The sequence below is a fragment of the Neophocaena asiaeorientalis genome, unplaced genomic scaffold (assembly GCF_003031525.2).
Source record: "Neophocaena asiaeorientalis asiaeorientalis breed wild unplaced genomic scaffold, Neophocaena_asiaeorientalis_V1.1 scaffold7, whole genome shotgun sequence".
Classification (NCBI taxonomy): Eukaryota; Metazoa; Chordata; class Mammalia; order Artiodactyla; family Phocoenidae; genus Neophocaena; species Neophocaena asiaeorientalis.
This window is the reverse complement of record NW_020185337.1, coordinates 6,812,143-6,836,161: the sequence shown is the minus strand read 5'-3', so window position 1 is coordinate 6,836,161 and position 24,019 is coordinate 6,812,143. Positions and strand designations below refer to the sequence as shown.

Below are 24,019 nucleotides of genomic sequence, written 5' to 3'. Positions count from 1 at the left end.
CACCTTAGGAATCCACTGGATCAAATTCCTGCTTGGCTTTCCATGTTTTCCTCAGCTGATTCATTCATTCACTCTTTCATTTATTAATTTTTTCCAACTTACTTCCTACTACCTCCAAACACGTATCATTCAGCCATTCATTCACTATGTTTATATTGCATCCCTGTTATGGGCCAGGTATTGGAGATACAGAAAGAAATGAAGGGAGAAGCACTGCCAACTCTTGTAATAGTTGCAGTTGGGAGAATATCAAGTCTACTAGTCAGAAGGTCTCTCCATCATGTCCCTACCCCCAGATGTGCTCTTAATCCAGCCCCACTCTCTCTCTTCTCTCCGAAGTTCTGTCATACTTAGCACCACCCTGCTTTACAGTTGTTCTAGCTAATGTGGGTTCGATATGTCTTACCAACTAGATTATAAATTCTTTGAGAGATGTCTGTACTCTCTTAAGTGAGCAACACATTAGGAGTTCCAATGATACTTTTTGACTGAGACTGACTCATTGATTTTTATAGGGTGCAGAACACATATATCCTCTACTGGGTCCATAGTCTCAAAATGTAAATATCTTTAAAATGGGTAGTTTAGCGGAGGAAGGAGAACTTATATTTCTATCAGTTAGAATATGTATTCACTTGGACTGAGAGCTCTTTGATTTATTATAGCTGATGTTTTTGACTATTAATAGAAGATTAACTAGTACCTGAGAGGTGTATATTATTTTGTATTTTTCATTATTTTGTATAGAATCAGAGAAATTTCCTAAATAAATTCTTTGTTTTGATTATTCTTGCTGTATAACATACCCCAAAACTTAGTGTTGTAAGGCAACAACCGTTTTGTTTGCTCACTGTTCTGTGGCTCAGTGATTCAGGGGGTTTAGCTGGGCAGTTTTCCCTTGGGAATCCCTGATGCCGTTGCAGTCAGATGTCAGCTGGGCTGCAGTCATCTGAAGTTTGAAAAGAGCCTTAGACTTACTAGACTTTTAGTCCCACCCCTGAGGTGAGACTTCAGGCAAGTCGTTTTGTTTCTCTGGGTCTCATTTTCCACACATAATGAAATAAAACCAACAAATCCTTTCGAGAGCTCTTTCAGCTCAAAAGTTGATTATATGAAATGAGAAAATAATGTTTGGATATGAACAGCTACAAATAAGTCACTGTGCATAACTAAGGTCATTCTACAAGTAGAAAATGTTACTACATGAATGGAAAACACAGGATTGATATAAGAAAAATCTTTTGTGGTGAATTATCAATAGAAACTGATCTTGAATCAATTTTGCCACTAGAGGTCACTAGCGTACCATCTCAAAGAGAACATATGCCAGGAAGTCACTAGCAGTTCCCTCTCTCTGGCCCCTAAGTGTTGTTCACGGTGTCTTTTAGTGTACTCTGAGTATCTCCCGACAGCTGCCAGAGACATAAGTTATGATGAGGTGACATCAGTTGTCACTCTAGATGATGGTTCATGTGTGCCTAATGTTCTGTAAGTGTGAAGAACCACCACTTGGACCATAAGGAAAATGACTTCTTTGGCTTTGCTGCCCTCTCACTGGGATGTGTTAAGGGGCAGTGAGATAATTTGATAGAAAGTCATGTGAGCTCTGAAGTGAAAAGACACTGTGGAAATACTGTGTCATCCTCTAATGCAGCATAGATATGTCTGATTTTCATGAGACAGGAAAAGGAAGGACCCAAAGCAGAAAATTCATTCACTCACTCATTCAACCAGTATTTACAGACACACATGTAGACACTGTACTGGCAATTGGGCTGCATTCATGAAGATCAGCTGGCTCTTCTTCAAGGGATCTAAGGAATCGGGTATAGGAGGGTTTCTATTCCGATACTCTCAGTACTCACAGACCACCAAGCACTCTAAATTCCCACGTCTGCAGGTGGTCACTTGCAGAATGGCAAAACCAGTGGCTTTTTTAAGCTGATGATACTTTTCTGAGGTGATATTAAGAGTAGACTATACACCTTTGACATCAAATCCAAAACTAAACCACAGAGGTACATACCAGAAAATGTTAAAATGCTGAGTTGGGTTGTGGCCAATGATGCTTGTTAGAAAATATACTAAAACGTATTTTGACATAAAACTTTTTAAGGGGGAGAAACAATGCTCTAAGTGAAATTAATGCCCTGAAACATAAAGATCTATAGAGATCACCTCTGAAGAAACTTCTGTGAGAAGGATGGACTCCAGGATGCCTCTGAAGGGCATATCAATTTTCTCCCCAAATGAAAATCACATCCTATTTACTTATAACTTGCTTCATGTTGTACATAAAGGAAACCTACTTCAAACTCCAGAACTCACAACAAGGATGAGTAGCAAGGAGTCCTGGGCTCTTTCCATAACTTGAGGAGTTATTTCTTCTACAGCTTTAAGGGGACTTGAACTGTTTAAATCAGTTGTCATCAGCGTTTAGACAAGACACAGAGGCCATATCTGAGCAGGATGGGCAAAGCCCCTATTCCTTAGCAGCAAGGTGTTCTCTCGTTTTCTGCCCTCATTAGCAAAGAAAAAGAAAGGGAGCCTGGCTGGATCTCTGCTTCAAGTTGGGGAAGCCTTGATCTGCTTTTGCTGTGATGGGTGTTACTAATTATCCTGTCAATTATTAATTTTAACCATTTGTTTTCAAACAAACTACAGACAGCCTTGTCCTTCCTTCTGATTGTTGCAAAGTCTGCTGGAATAGCGAAAAAGAAAGGGTGGGGGAATGTTACAAAATATGACTTGATTTATTTAAAAATGTATTTACTATGATTATGCCATTGACTTCTATCAATACTAATGTTTCTTCAAAGCCAGCTAGTGTAGTTTTCTTCCTTTTTGACTGATAGGCATCCCACCAACACTCTATGAGACATTTTTTCCTATTTCCCTCGAGATAATTGTATAAGGAAGGAGGAAGGAAAATAGGAATTTGTCACAAACTAAAGAGGTTAGAGGTTTGGGGGAGGGGCAGTCTGCCATGGGCCCTGAGTGTCACTGCAAGTTCTTGCTGGTTTGCCAAGAGCACAAGGACCTGCCCGACCTTTATTCAGGCCGTTTCGGAGAGTGTGTTTGCAGAGAGCAACTCTAAGGGATGAAGTAATGCCTTCCCCTGGTTGAAGAGCAAGCTTGCTTCCACTTGCCGTAAAAGCAATAGCTTCCCTGAGCTCAGCGTTCCTCCCTGTACAATAACCCTCTGCGTGTGCAGGCATCTATGGGGGGCTTGGGAGAAATGGGAAACAGAAGCAAACCAGCATGAAGTTCACGCCGCTGTGAGTAACAGAGTCCTTGGACTCTGACACAGGCATCTCATGTCTTCTCCCAGCATTCACGAACTCATAGTAGGCTAACTTGTAAGCTTGCGAGCTGTGTAAAATCCCAAATCCTGACACAGCCTGACAGAGGAACTCTCCCAAGTTGATTATTTAGTGTAAACAGTTACCAGGGAAACAGAAAACTATGAGGATTACATTTGTGTATCAAAAGTAAGAAAATCCATCCGCAGCCCAGCATTTTAGAGACTTGCTAGCAACTCATGTGCATTCTTTTTATGAAATCTTATTTTCTTGCAACCCGGACTCCTAGGCCCTTCAAAGAATCATTTTGTTTTATTAAAACAGAATCCCCTTAATGCTCCAAGAGCCCAATGATTAGTCTTAATTTTAAAGCAGATTATTTTATAAAAATTTAGTGTAACAGGCACTCAGCTGAAATGATTGATAGTGGTAGATTCATGTGTAGAGAACCACAGAAACCCCAAATCACAAAAGCTAAAATGGAGTGGCTCAAAGATAACTAACTCAGGAAAGCTCTCAGATGTTATGTCAGGTACGGTGCTAAGGGCTGGACTGTCAGACACAACCAAAGCATCAATGGTTGACTCTTAAATATGGGGAACCAACTGCTATAACTCACTGGTAGTGTTACTTGATAAATTCCTCAGTTATTTTATACAATATTAGAGAGGCAGAATTAACTTTATCCCAGTCCCTCATTTGAGGAAACAGGGGTCTATGGTAAAGTGATTCATCCCCCATAACCTTACAGTCAATTTCAAATATCTGAATATGCTACAGCATCTAGCTCTAAGGAACACTAAAGTAACTTTTAAACTAGGAAATATATGAAGAATTGAATGAACACATATAGGGTGAGTCAGAACTGGAACCCAGGTTTCCTCTTCTTCAAGCCAATGTTTACTGCACTGTTGACAGACCAGGGTTTTCCAAACCAGACATCTGCATACCAACATTGCAATCTTTGCCATATTAAATTAACCATTTAATTAAACATCACTTTTGAACTTAGCTTTGTTCTAAACAACAACATCTGCAAACTGAGGGCTAGTTGTATTATTCATATTTTTCTATTATGATAAAATACGTAACTATTCATCATGTTCAACCAGAGCTATAAGCACCAATACTTGGGAAACACTGATTAGACAATACTTTGTCTAGAGAAAAATAAGCATCAAGACTGCACAGAATCATTCCTCACTATTTTCTTTTTTGTCAAGAAGTTCAAAGCTTGATTCCATGGAGACCCTGAAATCCTTCTGAATTTTCATCTGAGAAGCACTAAAAATACACTGGTAATTTCTTACATTTTCTCTATTGAACAGATGAATGAAAATGATTCTGTTCAAATTAGCCAACTATTGGTTATTATCAGGAAATTATAATCTTCAGAAAAGTATACAAAAACAACTTAATTTCCAAATAGCAGTAGAGCATACTATTAAGTCTAGTCTTGAAATCAAGTTTCCACAAGCAGAAAATATTCTTTACTCACCAAATTCAGGACAACATTCATTCTCCAATGAATTCAATAACCTTTCAAGGGAAAAAAAATAAGTAAAAAGGAAAATGTGAGTTCTTTTTTTAGGAATGAGATGAAACACATTTTGCAAATTAATGAGTGTAAAGTAGGAGGGAACACACCTGGTTACACTTGAAAGTTATCAAAATGCCTCCATTTAGCATATTTCACTTTAAAATATCCACAGTATGTTTAGATCCCTCTAATTACTGCAAACAAGTTCAAAGTTTTTATGTGCTTGATGAGAGTATATCAGACTAGAACATCAAAACAACCTTGGAGGTTCTCTATTTTTTTATTATTTCTTCCTCACATAATATTTTGTCTTGTAAAAATAGTTTTCCATTTGGAGTTCCCCATTCTCTATGAAGAATATTTTAATTTGTGCTTTTATTTAGATGGTTTATAATATGTGCAGCTTCCAGATCACATGGATATCCATCTTATAATCAAATATTTCTATACAATTTCAGTGGTTCCTATTTGTACTTGAATGTTTTTCTTATTCAGAAGGGAATTTTGTGGCTATTTTTAAACGATTTTTTATTGAAAAATGTAACGCAAATATGAAACACCATGTAAGTAAATAATTTAATGAATGTTCACTTCATGACTAGTTTGCCAAGGTTTCTACTCCCTTTTTATAATCACTTGGGTGTACTGTTCTTTTTTCTCACCTTTTTGCCATTGCAAGAATTTTTTTCTATTCATTGAAGGACAACTATCAGCAACACTGTTTTATCCAATTTGCAACATTTTGTGAATGATATGCTTCTTCTAATATTATGCTTACCTTTTTGTGTGTTATCTTCTTCAGATAGCTTGTCTAAAGACTTCCTTTAAGTTTAAATTCTCTAGCAAGATATATGTTTGATTCTGAAATTTTAAAAAGTTGAATGCTCTAGAATTACCGTATCCTACTTATAGTAATCATTTTCTTGCATTTTAAAATTAGTTTTATCATCCAAGGGTGCATTCAAAATAAACCATAGGTTTTTTGGGTCTGTTTTTTAAAATGTATTTTAAGTGTCTTTTTATCTACAAGTCTTCTTTCCATTCTTTTTTCTTCCAGTGAGATTTATTTGTTAAAGAAAGGGTTTGTTTCTTGTTATTTGTTCTTGTCCTATTGTTTTGTTCCATTGTCAGATTTCGCTAAGCTTATCCAGATGGTAGACTTAACATATTTCTCTGTCCTCTGTATTTCCTGTTAAATTTCTAGTTTATGGACTTGATTGGGTCAGGCTGCATTAAAAAAAAAAAAACTTTCTTTGCAAGACTATTTCATAGGTGGTTTTCTCATATAAGCATTTAATGGTAAAGAAATTTCTCTAAGCACTGCTTCATTGCATCCCACAAATTTTGACATGTTTACATTTATTGAAAATATTTTCTAATTTCTCTTGTGACTTCTCTTGTGACCCATAGTGTCTTTAGAAGCATGTAGTTTAATTTCCAACTACTTGGTTTTCTACAAATATCTTTTTGTTACTGACTTCTAGTTTAATTCCTTTGTGGGCAGAGAAAATATTTTGTTATGACTACAATCATTTAAAATTTGTTGAGGTTGTTTTATGATAGAATATGGTCCATTTTGGTGAATATTCCATGTGCATTTGAAAAGAAGACAAGTTCTCTAGTTATTGAGTGGAATGTTCTATAAATGTCAAATGGGTCAAATATGTTGATAGAAGTTTTTTTTCTGGTCTTTTATATCAACAGTTCCCCAATTTGCCTGCACTCTGTTGAAATCACCTTTGTAAATTCCAAAAATATTCATGTCAGTATCCCACCCTAGAGACCATAATTTAATAAATCTGGGATGTAGTCTGTTCTTTGGAGTTATTAGGAGATTCTTAGGTGATTCGAATGGGAAGGCAAGCTTGGGTCCTGGGTTCTTTATCCTTACAGATTTTCTGTATATTTGTTTTACAAATTACAGAGAGGGGAGTGATGAACTTTCCGACTATTGTTGTAGGCTAGTTTCTTATTTCAGTTCTATCAGTTTTTGCTTCAGTGCCACTTTGTAGCACTGTTACGATTTTGCATCTTCTTAATGAACTGACCCCTTTATCTTGTTTTAATATAAATCCCCCTGATTACTAGTGAAGGTAAACATTAAAAAAGAATCTTTCTGACCACTCAGTTTTCCTCTTTTGTGAGTTGCCTGTTTATGTTATTTGAATTTTTTTTTATCTTTGTCAGAATTCTTTACATTTTCAGAGCTTTATTATATTATTTCAGTCTGTGGCTTGCTTTTAACTTGAATTAAAATGTCTTCTCATCTGTGTATAAAACAATCAAAATTTAAAATCTTTTCCTAATGAATGACACTGTTTTGTCTGGTTTAACAAATCCTTCTCTACGGTGGTGTCATAAAGACATCTGTGTTTTCCTAAAAGTTTAGAGTATTTTCACATTTCACATTTACTTCATTTGGAATTTATTTTTGGTGTGAGATCTGGATCTAATTTCATATTTTTATACGAATAGCCAATTTCACTAAAACCACCATAATTTGTCTTTTATATAGCCAATTAACAAAGTTACTGTGCCAATTTTACTACCAAGAATAATGAGTAATAGTTTTTCCCACAGCCTTACCAACATTTCTTCCTTACCAGACGTCTTTATTTTATACCAACTTCCAGGTACAGGAACTTGCTTTTCTAACTTTCTTTTTGTCTATTCTTGTGTTAATATCGCATTTTTAAAAGTTGCTTTTAAAACAGAATTACCATATGATCTAGCAATTCCAATTCTGGATATATACCCAAAAGAACTGAAAGCAGTCTCACAGAGATATTTGCACATAGCACATTCATAGCTGCATTCATAATAGCTAAACACAACTCAAGTGTCCACTGAAGGATGAATAGATAAACCAAATGTGGTATATACTTACAATGGAATAATATTCAGCCTTAAATAAGAAGAAATTCTAACACATGCTACAACACGGATGAACCTTGAGGATGTTATGCTAAGTTAGTCACAAAAGACAAATACTGTATGATTCCACTTACATGAGGTGCCTCAAATAGTCAAATCGATAGAGCAGAAAGAGTTGTGGTTGCCAGGGACTGGCAGTAGAGGTGAACGGGGAGTTGTTTAATGGGTATAAAATTTCAGTTCTGCAAGATGAAAAGAGTTCTGGGGATTGGCTGCACAACAGTGAGAATATACCTAACACTACTGAAACGCACACTTTAAAATGGTTATTTAAATGGTAAGTCTTTTATGTATATTTTACCCTATTTAAAACTAACAGGAAAAAACAACCCCCCAAAAACCTGTTCTTCTAGAAAAAAAAAATCTGCATTTAATAGTTCTTTTAGTCTTTGGTGTTCTGCAGTTTCACCACGATGTGTCCAGGTATAGAATTCCTTATTTTAATCCTGCTCAAGTGCTTCTTGAATCTAATTCAAATATTCCACAACCCTGAAAAATTCTTAGTTATTACTCTTTAAATACCGACCACACCCATTCTCTCTAGTCTCTCTTTTTGACACTCCTGTTAGATTTATGTTCAATCTTTCTTATTTCTCATGTATTTAGCTCCTGCATTGCATTCTAGTAAATTTTCCTCATAGTGTGTATCTTAGTTCTAGTCAAATGTATAGATCTCAAACACTGAACGGAAAAAATTCTTATCTATTCCTTAAAAAAAGTAAGGCTCTATGTTGGCAAACTGTGCTAGAAGTAAAAGTCAAGAGACAGGTGGACATGTGACTCGTTTCTACAACTCAGGAGAATGTGCCAAAGCCGAAACAATAACAAATATTCAAAGCCAGCATGCTGCTTTGTGTCAAGTGCTAGGTACCTGTGAATGGTACCCAGCCTGATCACATTACATCCCAAAGCCTGGCACACAGCATTTCACACTGCGTCTATGACCTTGAGCAGGAAATTTATTTACTCTTAAGCTTCTTTCTGTGGGTTGCTGTGAGGATCAAATGGGACAAAGTGAGCAAAAGTGCTATACACTAAAGTAGTATTAAGGTATTTTCTCAGTTCTAAAATATTATTAAATGGTCCGGCGCATTATGGATTTTAATTTAGTTTGGGGAAGATGCGGAGAGGAACAGTCCGTTAGACGTACACTTAAGAGATTTCCGATTTGGGAAATTAAAAATATGGAAAAGTCTGCTTTTAGAACTGAAGAACCAGGGTACTTTCTCTGTTATGTCCACACACGTCCTTTTCTTGAATTTGAGTGATTTCTCTCTCGCCCAGTGTTAGGTTTTACCAACCTCCAGGTTTTACCAACCTCCTTCCTGACAGCTGTCAGAATTTTCCACAATTTTCCACACTGGATTTCTTGACCCCATTTTCACGGACCGGCTGAGACTGAGGAACTGCCTCGCTCGGACTGGCTTTCGCACGCTCAGCTTAGCTTCTGTACTGTCATTGGCTGTTGCTCTTCCCGGACCCGCCCACAACGACCTCAACCCTGATTGGATTCCAGTGCCCTTTTGTTATGGCAAAAGGTGGATCCCGAGGGTTTGGGGTAGGACGATTGGGGCGTCGTGTAGCTAATGCGCAGGCGTCCCTTCTTGAGTGGGGATTGGCTGGCGACGGGCCGGGCCGGGGCGGGACTCCAGCCTCGGCGCACGCTCTGTGGGCGGAGAGGGCGGGGTTGCCGGTGGCAGTTGGTCCGAGTGTCCAGGCCTGAGGTATCCTCCTGGTCCCTCCTCCTGCCGGCGCCTCAAACGGCAGGTGAGGGCGGTCGTGGGTCGCGGAGGGCCTGGCCCCGAGCGACTGGAGTTGCGGCCTCGGTACTGACGAGAGCCTGGAGGGAGGGGCGGGATGTACGCGGCTCGGCGTACGGCGACCCGGGAAGAGCGTCCTAAGGCCTGGGCGTTAGGTGGGCGGCCGAGGCCTGGCTCCCCGCAGAACCCCTGCGCAGCCTCTTTTCTCATCCTCTCGTTGTTGGGCGCAGAGGTTCCTTTGTGGAGGGCTGCCCGCGGTCCGTGGCGCGGACTTCCTGCCGCGTTCTCCCCGCGGATCCTGAGGCTAAGGCCTCTGTCCGCCTTGAAGTGGGACTGCGGGAGGGGCGTTCGGGTGGGTTGGGACCTGGCACGCCTGGACTAGCCCGCGGCTTCTCGGCGGAGAACTCGGAGACGGGGGCGGGGAGAGGAGGCGGGGGCGGGGAGAGAGCCGAGTGAGCGGTGAAACCAGGGCTCGCGACATCTTTTCAGGCTCTGAAAGTAGCTCCCGGGTTAGTTTCTCAATGGGCATCTTTCAGGGGTCCTGCTGGACAAGTTTGGGGACTTAGGATTGTTGGAAAGGAGAAACAGACATTCCTGAAAGACAGGATTTTCGTTGTGTATCGATTCCAGTACTATGACGTAATAATATTAAGGACTGATGGTGTGCTCTGTTCCCAACACTGTACCTGAGAATCCAAAGCTCTGCCTATATATTCCGTGCCTGTACTCATTCATTGATTAAACTCAATATAGCTAGCCACTCTGGGGATCTCATTTCTGATCAAATATTTGGCCAAACAGTCCCTTAATTTTGTGGAATTTAAAATTGGACTTAACCAGAACAAGTCAGAATTTGAAGGGACTTGAACAAGCCATGTTGAAAGTCGTTGCAGCTTGCAGTGAATGAAATTTACCTTCAGTTTTTTAGATAGTAGAAATAGCAAAGAAATTTGACATCAGGGGTTGCAAAATGTTTTGCAAATTTAGATTAGGGTCATATTAAAGTGTCTTCCATTGCATAATGGAAAAAGCAGGGACTTTATAGTTAGATTTGAGTTCAGATTCTTGGTACAGACTTCGGCTGTGAACTCTAAGGCAGGATATGTAGCCTTTCTGAGATACAGGGTCCACGTTTGTAAAGTGCCATGTCCTGTTGATTTGATGAGCTAATATATGTAAAGAATTTAGTATATTAATGTACAGTGACGTTTAGTAGTCTTGCTAGTTCCTTTAGTAAGTAGATGACAGATGATGAAAATCAGTTTTAGATGCAGAAAAGTTGAGAGGTTTAGGTTGGGTAGATATCAGAAAAGTCTCAAAATCTCAGGTCTCCGTTGTGAGCATACTGTGGTGGAGTGGTGGAAAACACTAGACTGGGACATTGACTGTATGTAGTCTTGGCTCTGTCTATGTAAGTATTACTGTGGTCTTAGGTAGGCCATTATCATCTTGGCCTTGGCTTAGTTGTAAAAATGAGGCAAGTGGACCAGGTAATTTTTTAAAATTCTTCTTGTGGCCTGAAGTACAGCTAAAAGGTAGAAAAGATAATAGCTAACATTGAATAACTACTGTGTATTGTTGCAATCACATTATATATATCAACTCATAATGTTCTCACAACAAAAATATGAGGTACATACTGTTATTAACCTCATTTTACAGATGAGGAAACTGAGGCTGAGATGTTAATCTTACCTAAGGTTCCAGAGCTTATAAATAGGAGAGCTAGCATTTGAATCCAGGTAACCTAAATCCATGTTCTTAATCACTGTGCTAAACTGCCTTTTATGAAGAGCATGTCATGGTACTGTTGGGCATACTAGAAAAGAAGGTAGAGGTGTACTTGGTAAGATGATAGCCTTTGGTCACAGTTGACTGAGGGCATGGAAAATGGGTCGATACTAATGCTTGCCACATTTCTGTATCCTTGTCTTTCCATACTTTTGCTCCCTGGACTTAAGTTATCAGAATAACTCTAGATTCTCTTCCACTGACCAAGGCTAGATGAAGATAGGCACTAAAATTTACTGTGATTTTTGAGAAAAGTTTTACTAATGCTTGCCACATTTCTGTATCCTTGTTCTTTCCATACTTTTGTTCCCTGGACTTAAGTTATCAGAATAACTCTAGATTCTCTTCCACTGACCAAGGCTAGATGAAGATAGGCACTAAAATTTACTGTGATTTTTGAGAAAAGTTTTACTAATGCTTGCCACATTTCTGTATCCTTGTTCTTTCCATACTTTTGTTCCCTGGACTTAAGTTATCAGAATAACTCTAGATTCTCTTCCACTGACCAAGGCTAGATGAAGATAGGCACTAAAATTTACTGTGATTTTTGAGAAAAGTTTTATGAGATCTGACCTCGGCTTAGGTCAGAGTTGAGGAATCCCAGACAGTCATATCCATTGCGGAGAGCTAAGGCAGATTTTGGATAAACAGATCAGCTTTAGCACCCCACATTTATTTCGGTGTTCCCACACTTGAGATACTTTTGTCTGGGTTCTCTCTCTTTTTTTTTTTTTTTTTTTTTTGCAGTACGCGGGCCTCTCACTGTTGTGGCCTCTCCCGTTGCGGAGCACAGGCTCCGGATGCACAGGCTCAGCGGCCATAGCTCACGGGCCCAGCCGCTCCAAGGCACGTGGGATCTTCCCGGACCGGGGCACGAACCCGTGTCCCCTGCATCGGCAGGCGGACTCTCAACCACTGCGCCACCAGGGAAGCCCCTGGGTTCTCTCTCTTTTAATGTCAGGTTTGGATTTATGTGTAGGAGCAGAAGGAGTTGAAAATGAACTCCTAAGAGCACATCTGACACAGCATTGGATTGATATGATAGCAACTATAGATTGAGAAGAAGAATTTTATAGTTGAAAAATTCAATCTTGTGTCGAGTACATATTATGATGTAGTACTGTGCTAATGTAGGCATTGCAAAGTTTGAGGATTGACCCTATTTTGAAGGAAGTAAAATCCATGGCTAAAATACTTTGACTTAAAGAGCTCAACAAACCTTTTGATCCCATATATAAAATAAATCTGTTTATAACTCTGGATGTCCTGACAGACTTAGAATATATACAGGAGTAGCGTTTTGAGACTGGTTTATTTGATCACATCACAATAAGAAAAAATTGCTACTTGTGTTTTTTTGTTGTTGTCATGCAGAGGCAGCCGGTGATACTCTGGTGTTGCATATGGCTGCCATATACAGTTGGGCAGGTTTTGCACTGTTCAGCCCTCAGGGCAATCTTACATGGGCTATGATGTGAGTAGTGCTGTCTTGGGTTATGTGGTATATCCTATAGCACCATCCTTGCACCCTGCTTTTGTGCTCTTGCTTCCACCCCAATCTGGATGTGTTTTTCTAAGAGTAATTTTCTATTGTTTGGGTTATATGTGGCCAAAATTTCAGAAACTGGCTTCTTTTTCCTTACCTACTACATTGGTCAGCCTGGAACACTTTGCATTTATGGAAGACTTCTGGGTTTAATTTTAGTATTAGACTAAAATACGGGCAAAAGAAGTATAACCCATCCCTATACTAGATCTGATTTCAAAGTTGAGTGCATTGATTTTGTGATTATCTGTTGCTTTGACTTGTGTATCATATCACTCTTCTCAGCTGTCATGAGAATTCTGTTTCAGGTATATTCTTAAAAAGACTGGATATTAGAAATATGGAGGATTTAATATACAGGTTTCCCCCTACTATCTGAAAGTAGAGCATTCCTACCTTTTGTAAGCTGAAATGGCGTAAAGTGATGAAGCAATTATCTTAGGACACATCTTGCTAACAGATGCACAAAATAAATAGAACACGGATGCTCACAGACACAGGTCAAAGCTGTGGTGGCTTGAGGCTGAGATGCTGAGTGTAGTTCTCAGGGAAGGAGCTTGGTGTCACTGCTCAGAGTGAGTGCTGCCTCTGTAACACCTTGCTGCAAAACATGCTGAATGCTATTTTTGTTTTTTGCCTTTTTTCACAAAAGTGAAAATCCTCATCAGATTTCTTTTGTTTAGCAAAACAGGTACTAATGTAGGTCTTTTATACAAGTGAAGTGGCATAAAGCAAACTTTTAAAAAATGGGGAATACTTCTCTCATGTAGCAGGGAAGATAGCCAAGTGGAAGTCTGCTGTTGCTGAGTATTCCCAAGATCACTTACTTTTGCTTTTGGCTGTTACCTCTGTCATCCCTCCCAGACAAGTATCAATAGTTGAAGTGGTATGAAAGTGCTCTTCTCTCGGGGAAGGGCCAAATAAAGTTTTCACTGCTAGCACTCTTCCTCTTCAATTATGAAGACACATTGATTGAATGGAGAAGAATAATTTTTGAAGTGTGGTCTTCGAATACTATTATACAAAGCATTTAATGACTTAAAGACTTTTTGAAAAAAATTTCATAATCTGGATTTATGTGTGTGTGTGTGTGTATAGACATATATATGCACATATACACACATATTTATACAGTTGACCCTTGAACAACGATGGTTAGGGGTGCCGACCCTCTGCACGATTGAAAATCCACATATAACTTTACAGCCAGCCTGCCATATACGCAATTCCGCATCTCCAGATTGAACCAACTGTAGGTCGTGTAGTTCTGTAGTAGTATTTATTGAAAAAAATTTGAATGTAAGTGGACCCGCATAGTTCTAACCCTTGTTCAAGGGTCATCTATGTGTGTGTGTGTGTGTACGCAACTATATCTACCTATCTATCTTAAAACTTTTTCTGAAGTACAAAGAACCTGATAATTAAAACCAGTGAGGGAGGGGCTTCCCTGGTGGCGCAGTGGTTGAGGGTCCGCCTGCCGATGCAGGGGACATGGGTTTGCGCCCTGATCCGGGAAGGTCCCAGATATCGCGGAGTGGCTGGGCCCATGAGCCATGGCCGCTGAGCCTGCGCGTCCGGAGCCTGTGCTCCGCAACCGGGAGAGACCACGACAGTGAGAGGCCCGCGTACCGAAAAAAAAAAAAAAAAAACAGGGAGAGTAGCGCTAATTCTGTATAAGTGGGAAGACTTGGGGTAGATGTATTAAGCATTATTTTTAGTGTTACTTCTTTAATAAAGCTATGTGTAAAGGAGGTTTAATATCTTTCTTTTTAGACTGAGTGATATCTTACTTGAGAGGTAGTTTATACATGTGTACAGTGAGCATTCTATTGCCATGTTCATGCCAGCATCTGAAGTGTCATGAGGGAATATACAATACACTGATCACTGTTTTGATTGTGATTCTAGTTCTGGTATGTAGACATCCTTGTTCAGTAGGTTTGGGTTCTACTGTTCAGCATATGGAGGCATAACAACGCCTTGGGTATAGTAGGTGCTCAATAAATACTTGAAGAAAGTAACAACATTGACTAAGATCTAAGTTGCTTCACTGAGTAAATTAGATTGGTTAACAAATCTGTTTTCAGTAATAATCTGGTACATTATTTAATAAATTTTGAGTACATTGCATGTGAAATGAATGTTAGCAATAGAGCAGAACATGTTTCACAAGGATTTAGTGCTCTAATATTTTGGAGCCTTTTATGGACACAAGAAAATGTTAATATTTATTTACTCATTTACATCCTAATTAATCTATTTTAACTATAACCAGGAGGTGACAAGTACATATTTTTCATTTAACCCATATTAGTGTTTCAGATAACGAGTATTTTTCTTTTGAATTTTATGTTTAAAAAGTGTTAATTGGTATATATGAAACAATGTTTTAATAATGAAGAATATTTTTAGAGAGATTTGTCTTCCTTGCTGCCATTATCCTTAATGTAAGAGCTTTTTCAATTTGCTGTGCGTTCTTTATCCATACTGAAGATTTTTCACATAATTTACATCAGTGAATATACAATGGCATAAACATTCTTTCATGTTATTATAGTCATAATTATTTTTAGTAGCCACTTCATTAGAAATGGCAACTATAATCAGCCAGGCTCTGAATGGACAGTTTATGTTGTTTCCAGTTTACTGGGTTATAAATAAGGTTGAAGTAGATTTTTATAGATGTAATTTTTTTCCTTCTTAATTTTCCTTAGGCTAAATTTCCAAGAGTAAAATTACTTTGTAAAAAATATTTAAATGTTTTTATGAATCTTGTTTATTACTGTACTGCTTTCCAAAAATATTACGTTTAAAATTTGTGTCCAATATTTTGTGTTAGTTTTTCCATAACTTCACTAGCGTTGATCATTATCTTGTTTTAGAAAAATATTTTACGAAATATACAGTGGTATTTTATTATGCATTTCTTTGCGTACCAAGAAACTCAACATTTTCTCTTATTTACTTAATACTTCTCTTTGTAAACTGTAAATATTCTTTGCTTATTTCCCCACTGGGTATTCTTAGTAAAGCATGTGAAAAGAGTCCTACTGGGTCACTTAATTTTCTTTTGAAAAACAAGCTTATATTTCATTACTCTATATGTCTGTGTTTCTAACTTTTTCTCTTTGCAGACCATTCATCAAGAATTTTGTATCCAAGGCCCAAAAGTTTGTTACCGAAGATGATGAATGCTGACATGGATGGTATGTTCTTCGTTTTCCTTTTTGTATGTTCCTGGTTTTGTGGCGCATACATTGCTTTATTAAGCAATAGAAAGATCAGAGAATCAATACTTAGAAGGCTTTGATCTGGGCCAGTGTACTTATTTATAATCCCATCTAGTTCTAGAAAAGATTTAAGGCAACTTCCATTCTTTAACTATGAGATGTTGGCAAAACATTTTACCTTCACCTTGGTGTCCTCATCTGCCATGTGGGATATAACCTTTTATTTTACAGGGCTCTTGTATAAGTCAAGTAAGAATGAATATAAACCATTTTGCAGATCTTTTAAGTGCTATACTACACAAATGGTAGCTAATATTAATAGTAAATCTGAACCTTTTCATTACAGCAGTTGATGCTGAAAATCAGGTGGAACTGGAGGAGAAAACACGACTTATTAATCAAGTGTTGGAACTCCAACACACCCTTGAAGGTTAGCTTGCATTTTGTATTTTTCTTGACTAACATCCAGGTAATTGAAATTGTAATTGTAAGCAAATTGCTAAATTTATTTGTTACTGTGCAGTTTTTAAAAGTATAAATTTCAAAGTCTACTTTGTTTTTTTCCTCTCCTGCCTGTAGCTTTGGCTGGTAATTTCAAAGAACAGATACATTTCAATAAGGAAGTCAAATAGTGTTCTTATGCTTCCCTCTTTAAGATCTAACATAATGAGCCCCGTTTAAGTCCCTGCATTGTGTTACTAAGTCCACTTTAATAAAGCTTATTTGAGTGTAAAATCAGTGTATTAGCCTCAGGGATTATAAGGGAACTGATCTGAGTTTTTCCATTTTCTAAATGTCTTGCATAAAATTAATTCCACCAGTGAAACATCTTTTGGTTTTCAACGAAATTAAGAGGTGGTGCTGGTTTTTTCTGAAAACAGGTTGAGCAGATCATGTCATTCCAGTGGCTTCCCATTTCACAGTTAATGGAAGCCAGGTTCCTCTCTGTAAGTCTCTCACTTCCCTTTTACCTTTCAGTCCTGTCACATTCCCTGACTGGGACACTTCAGCCTCCTTGCTGTTCTTTCAGCAAGCTTCTCCTCAGGGTCTTAGCAGTTGCTGTTCCCCTGTGCTTGAATCTTTTCCCTTAGTCATTTGCATATCCATGTGGCTCATTCCCTTACTTCCTTTAGGTCTCTAGCAAAATTTCCTTAATCAAAATAGCTATCCCTGACAATACTGTATCACAGGACAACCGCCCTTGGCTTCCTGTGACCCTTACCCTTCTTGCTTTTTCTCCTGACCCCCACCCACCCTAAGCCCCATTAGAATGTCAGCTGGTTAAGGGCAGGGACCTTTTTTGTTACTGTTGCCTCTAGAACAGTGCCTGTCTCTTAGAAGGCACCTCAGTAACTTAGTTGCTGAATGACTGAGGTGTGGTATCTTCTTTTTTTAATCATCAAGACCTGCTCTTTTGAATTTCTTGCTAATGTAAAAATACAAAACAATCAATTGCTTGGAAACTGACTGCCTATATCCAGTATGTGAATTCAGTTATGTTCACCTACTACACTGTCTTAAATATTACTAGTAAAGACATTATGGTTTTATGATGATATGAACCAAAATTCACATTTTAAAAACAGTGTTTTTTAAAATAACCATTTTAAGAGTTAACTACTTAACAAAAATGCTGATTAAAGAATAACAAAGAATAACATTTAGTCTAATATGAAATCTCTTTTTAGGAATTTTGGCTATTGATTTGCACTCAGTTTACTTTCTTTACCTTAACTTCTAAAGTAGTCTGAGTTTAAAAACAGAAAATGTAAGGATTGTATTTCTTTTAAGAATGAATCTTAATAAGCATTTTATAACACGGAGTCATTGCCATCATTTTATTGACAATGCGCTTTTTTATTTCTCATATAGATCTCTCTGCAAGAGTAGATGCAGTTAAGGAAGAAAATCTGAAGCTAAAATCAGAAAACCAAGTTCTTGGACAATAGATAGAAAACCTCATGTCAGCTTCTAGTGTTTTTCAAACAACTGATACAAAAAGCAAAAGAAAATAAGGGATTGATATCCCTTATGTCTTATGGAATTGCTGCTGATCATTTTTTCTTTAAAACTTGGATAGATTCCAAAAGTTATAGTACTTTTGTTTGTGGCTTCACTGAGTATTTATGAAGATAATGTCAGACCTAAGCAAAATTAAGAGCATAACAGAAGACTTTCATGAGTCTGTGTATTATGTTAGTCTATGAAAATGTGCAAAGGTATTGTAGAGACTTTATAATTAGAAATGCATATATTTATGAAACTTGAAAATGAATGTTATATCAAACTTGCTTTGATTTATAGGTTTAGCATTGTCTTTTATTATAGGCATAGAGATACAAGAAAATAACCACCGTGTTGTGAAAAAGTGACCAAAATCACGTACTGAATGCACAGCTTTATATACCCTATCCACCATCGTGTGCCTCTTCTCCATTTGCTTTCTTCCCATTTTCCTTCCCCTAAGGAAAAAATTGGTTTCACATTTGTAAAAAGTAATTTCAGTAGTTAATCATCTAAGAGAGTAGCCCGAACTCTGTTGAAACTTAACCAAAATAAGATATTTTCTCAGTTTAGGGCTTATTTGTTATATTTAGTAATAAGATAGGATAGTTGGTTTCTGTTTAATCAATTGAAAACGGGGGCTATAAAGATGAAGATTTTTCTTTGAAACTGAATTATCGTATTGGGAAGATTTGGTTTTAAAAACTTCCTTTGCACAAAATAATCCACTTGATACCTGAAAAGATGAGCTCTGGTTGTGTGTGTGTTTGAAATAGAAAATTTTGAGGAAAAATAGAAATAGAGTAGGAGAAGTATTCAATACTTGGTAAGTACTTGTAACCAACTCCAAACAGTTTTACTCCAGATTTGTGTTATCTCTGGCACAGATTAGATTTGGGCCGGGGGGAATATATAAGAAAATGGATTAAGTTTGGCTAACCTTATATAAACCATACCTAGAAGAGAATAAAATTTGGTCTCAGGTTTATTCGCAGTACCCAGATGATCAACTTTGCAAAGTCCCTTAAAAAGTGTATTAGTATCAGAATCATGAATAAAATGAGAGAGTTTTACATGTATACTAATTGATGCTTTCTCAGTATTTTATCTCACTACTTCTCCCAGAATTTTCTGTAAACCCAACTACTGGTTTGCAGAGTTTTAGTCATTTAACACTTTTTTAAAATTTAGTTTGTACATTCCATTTGGTGGTAAAGAAATCGGTATCAGAAGTAATGTTAAAATATTAAATAGGAAAAGAGATCCACTAATATAGTTTATGGTTATTAAATTTAGGCTAATCATGGAATAATCTTAATGTTTGTATTGGTGTTAAGATTTGATGACTTTAGCTATATGAATATATAATAGTCATACTGCAAACATTTTGCATCCCTTTGTGACCTAATTTTTAAACATTTAAAACTGTATTGCCATTATGCTTTGCTGTTTAATAAAAGGCTGTTTCAAAAATTGCATGTGTTTTGATATTGTTGCGAAGTAACTGGGATATATACAGTGGTGCAGTGGTGTATCGGGGTTGTTCAAAGCCACAGGATAAGTAGCATATCTTATTTAAGTACCAGTTACTGGATGTTTAAGGGAATACTGTTTTTTTTAACTAATTTATTTGTATTATTTTTGGCTGCATTGGGTCTTTGTTGCTGCATGTGGGCCTTCTCTAGTAGCAGCGAGCGGGGGCTACTCTTCATTGCGGTGCGCAGGCTTATTGCGGTGGCTTCTCTTGTCGCGGAGCACGGGCTCTAGGCGCGCAGGCTTCAGTAGTGGTGGCTCAGAGGCTCTAGAGCGCAGGCTCTGTAGCTGTGGCGCGTGGGCTTAGTTTCTCCGCGGCATGTGGGATCTTCCAGGACCAGGGCTCGAACCCATGTCCCCTGCATTGGCAGGTGGATTCTCAACCAGTGCGCCACCAGGGAAGTCCGGGGATACTATTCTTATTAAAACAAATATAGGATATTATACCTTAATTTAAAAAATAAAAGCAAAGAATTCAAAGAAAAGGATCCAAGATTGCCAGGGGAAGAAAAGTGGTTGTATTTTTTAGGTTAGGCTAAGCTCTTGTAACGAGATGCAGTGGTAAAAAAACCAAGTTTCTCTTCCAACTAATGGTTCTCAGGTGAGCATTGTAAACTAACAGGCTTTGTGAGCTGAGGATTTCGCTGCCATTTTCAACCGTGGCTTCCAAGTCACACTAGTTATCACCATTCTGATTTGCAGAAAAATGCATGGGGTACACATGCACGGTTTTTGGGTTGGGCCTGCCTGGAAATGGCTCATGTCTTCTCACATTCCCAAGGGCGTGGGGATTTAGATGCAAGAGTGGCTGAGAAATGTAGTTGCTGGCTGGAAGCCATATTCCAGCTGCGACTTTATTATGGAAGCCGACAGAGGATGAGGGTGGCAGCAGCTTCAGCCACAGCCCTCTTCTCTCACTATTAAGTATCTGTGCCCAGCCTTCTTCCCATACACACAACGTACTCAACCTCTCCTCATCCACTTACTGACTTGGCTCAAAATCTAGGATCTCTGTCAAGGTCTGTCAGTTGTAGATGTGACTCCTAATAGTCTGACCGCCTCTAAACTGATGACATTATTTGCTCTGCCCATTTATAATGGTGTAGTGGGGATAGGATACCTAAATAAGAACTCAAAATTTGGACAACGGAATAAAGGGAAACACATCAAAGCAGTTGTGGAATACTCCTGGGAGAGAGACCCTGTGAAGATCCTGTCTCTGATAGTGGACGAAGCTCCTTGATTAGACCCTGACTGTAATCTCTGGCAAGGGACTTCCCTTACCCATTGCTCTCCATGGCTTCCCCCAACTGGAAAGTTACTCCTTGTCCATTCCCCTCATGGGAGTTGTGAAAGCAGTCCAATTCGCGCTGGTGTGAGTCTGCTGCCCATCGTTTGTAGGCCAAGCTCACATTTCTTGGGCTGTACAGTTCCCTCAAAAACAACCTTGTTGTCGATATGCTTCAGTTCCATAGGCTAGGAATCACAATCAAGCTCTTTTCTAGACCAAATTCTCAAAAGTTTGCTTACTTTCCTTCCTCACAGGACCCTGCCTCTCTTTAATGGAGGCTACTTTGAAACCAACTGAAAATAAGACTGCACTGGGACTGCAACACCCAGGTGTCACTGCAGGGCTGGGTCCCTTTGATTGCCTTAACACTTGGAAGAGAAGTCTTAACTGGCCTTCCCCTTCTACCTCCCACACCTCAAAAATAAAACCATTTTGAACTTTTTCTGCTATTCAGGGTACAGAAGCAATTAGTTTTTCTAATCTTGTGAGGTACCTAATATGTGTGATCCTTCTCTATTCCCTTCCATCTCTGCTTGGACACTGGTAAGTTCCTTCCTGCGATACCTTGCTAAAAGCATCAAGGAACAGCCAATTCATTTCACATTTTGGCTTATCCAACCGCTGTCCTACAGCTGTTAACTCAAGTGACAAAATGTTACCTGAAAGTCATGCCCCACCTGCTCATCATATGAATGGTAAACCAGTGCTATATATTCTGTTTTCATTATGGCAATATCTTCAGGATGTCATTTCTATATTAGAAATACAGGTGGTAAACAGTGTGCACGGGGACTGTGCCTAGCTTCTGATCAAGACTCTCTCCTTGACCAAACTTTAACCAGGTTCTTCTGAGCCCTCTTTGTCTAGGCCTCATCTTAGGCCCTGTCTTCAGCCTGCCTAGTCCAGTTTTAGTAAAAATCCTGCTAAGTGAATCTGATCACCCTGCCTGCCTTCAGCAAGAATCCTGTTAAATCGGCATGGCAAGCAGCTTTCTACCCTCGATGTCTCCTCTTAGGAATTTTCCATCCACCAGCCCTCCCCCGACCCACTCTGCTCAACGACTATAAATCCCCAGCTGTCTTCACTGTATCTGGAGTTAAGCCCATTCTCTCTCCCCTATGGTGATCGTCTTGGCCCTATTGCGATAGTCCTAAACAAAGTCTTCCTTATTGTTTTAACCAGTGTCAGAAGACATTTTTAATAGTGATACTTCCTAGCTCTAAATGCTGGTGGAATGATGACTGGCAGGGACCGCTTTTCCTCAGGGTCTCCCAGTAGAACTTCCCTCAATACTAACACTAGTATTCCATCCAAAATTTGTCCTTTTTGTATTCACTTTGGACTTGACTTATAGCAAGTTAATACAGCTCACAATCCCTTATCTGGAACTCTTGGGACCAGTTATTTCAGAATTTGGAATTTTTCATTTCATAAAGTATTATGACTCATACACCAGTACAGCTTGGGGCAGTACTTGGAATCAAATACATTAATATTTTTGTAGCGAAATATATGAATTTAATACTAAGTTACGTAAGTAAAGACTACAGATAGCCTGTCAGGGAGGTCAGGTTTGGCTGCCAAATGAGTTTTGATGTCAAACATGAAAAACTTCAGATTTACAGAGATTTTTGGAATTGGGAATTGTACGTGTAACAATAAAACAATTTGTGGAGAAATAACCAAAATCATCCAAGCATGCAGTTCCAACCAGTTTATGATGTCACATTTATATTCCTGATCAAGTCCTTTCTCCAAACGAGAAGTGAAAGGCGAATTATATATTCTAGAATTACTTTTATGGTCCGAAACAAAGCAAAACTGATCTTAATTCTTTAGAATGCAGTCTTTCTTTACTTTCCCCAATAATTTTGTTTTTCCCTATCTTGAGTTAACACCCTCTAGTGGTTGTCATCAGATATTTCTTCAATGCTGATATAATCAAAATTGCCAGCAAAGACCAGATATTACTCAGTTGGTGAGACCACTTGTACATCATGAAAGAACAGAGAATGTGACTAAATGAAAGGTTAATAATTGGAAGAATGACTTAATTGCCTCTAGCTACTCCATCCTAAAAACAAGCTACAGTCTATTTCACTTAAATCATAGAGATTAATGGTATTTGAAGATATTTACTATAACACGGACTTTATGTTGGCTTTAGGACCTAATTTACCATATAATGGAAGGGGTATTGAGGAGTGATGACAGAAGCTAAAGTAATACATTGTAATCAATTGTATAATGTATTTGCCTTGTTTTAAATTTTCTATTATTATCTATAGATGGCTTATCAAATGTTTAGTCTAAGTAATTAAAACTTGAAATTACTCCAAAATTTTACAAAAGACGTAAAACTCTATTCATTTAAGAAACACAAAATATGTGGTAAGATACTATGTTAGGTGTTAAAGGATCATTTAAAAAAAATTATCCTGTTGCCCATTTTCTCTAAAATTACCATTGCTTTTCCATGTATTTGGATCTCTACAAACTTCAAATGCATTCAAAAATACATTTTCTCTCCCATCAACCTGCTTCATCTGACCTGTCGGATTAGGGATAATTTTATTTCCTTAACTCCTCACAGCTGTCATACTATGGAAATGAGAGCTATAATTTGGAAAGAGATTATTAGAATTTATGTAGAAAATGCTACTATTATGTTTAAATAAATCCTTTACATGAGATTTAAGTAGTTATCCAATATTAACCATATGATATTTCATCTTTAAATCCTGCTGAAGTTAAAAACAGAACCACAATTGAAAAGAGAACAAAAAAGCTTCATAGGTACCTAGAGTGTAATATATTTATGTTTTAACTATTCTAAATAGTTTTCACTGAAAACTATTAGTTTTCTAAATTAGTATTCTAAATTTCCAAGGTACATTATATTCACTGCTAGTGGTTAATTTTAACACGTAAACAGGTTTATCCTCTGTGTTTTGCAAATGTAGACTGACACTTTAAAAAGGCTCCTAGTTCTAGCAGTATGTATCTTCCTAGAGGAATGACCAATGGAAGCAAGGTTACCTTAAAAAAATGTTCAAGGAAAAGGAAGTTACTTTAGCCTGGTCAAGTT

General features: G+C 38.0%; 1 protein-coding gene across 2 annotated transcripts in view; it reads left to right on the top strand.

Annotated features, from left to right (window-relative positions):
• SCOC (short coiled-coil protein) overlaps nucleotides 1–19,583 on the top strand; it is a 36,243-nt gene extending 16,660 nt beyond the window's left edge. The window contains exons 1-4 of one of the 2 annotated variants that reach the window (XM_024736202.1): nucleotides 9,363–9,543; nucleotides 16,008–16,079; nucleotides 16,450–16,533; nucleotides 17,976–19,583. In XM_024736202.1, the coding sequence (XP_024591970.1) occupies nucleotides 9,363–9,543; nucleotides 16,008–16,079; nucleotides 16,450–16,533; nucleotides 17,976–18,052 (414 nt within the window). In that variant the 3' untranslated portion in view covers nucleotides 18,053–19,583. Of the gene's footprint in view, nucleotides 1–9,362; nucleotides 9,544–16,007; nucleotides 16,080–16,449; nucleotides 16,534–17,975 lie in introns of those variants that run through there. The other variant, XM_024736203.1, reaches the window with a different exon arrangement.
• The last annotated feature ends 4,436 nt before the right edge of the window (nucleotides 19,584–24,019 follow it).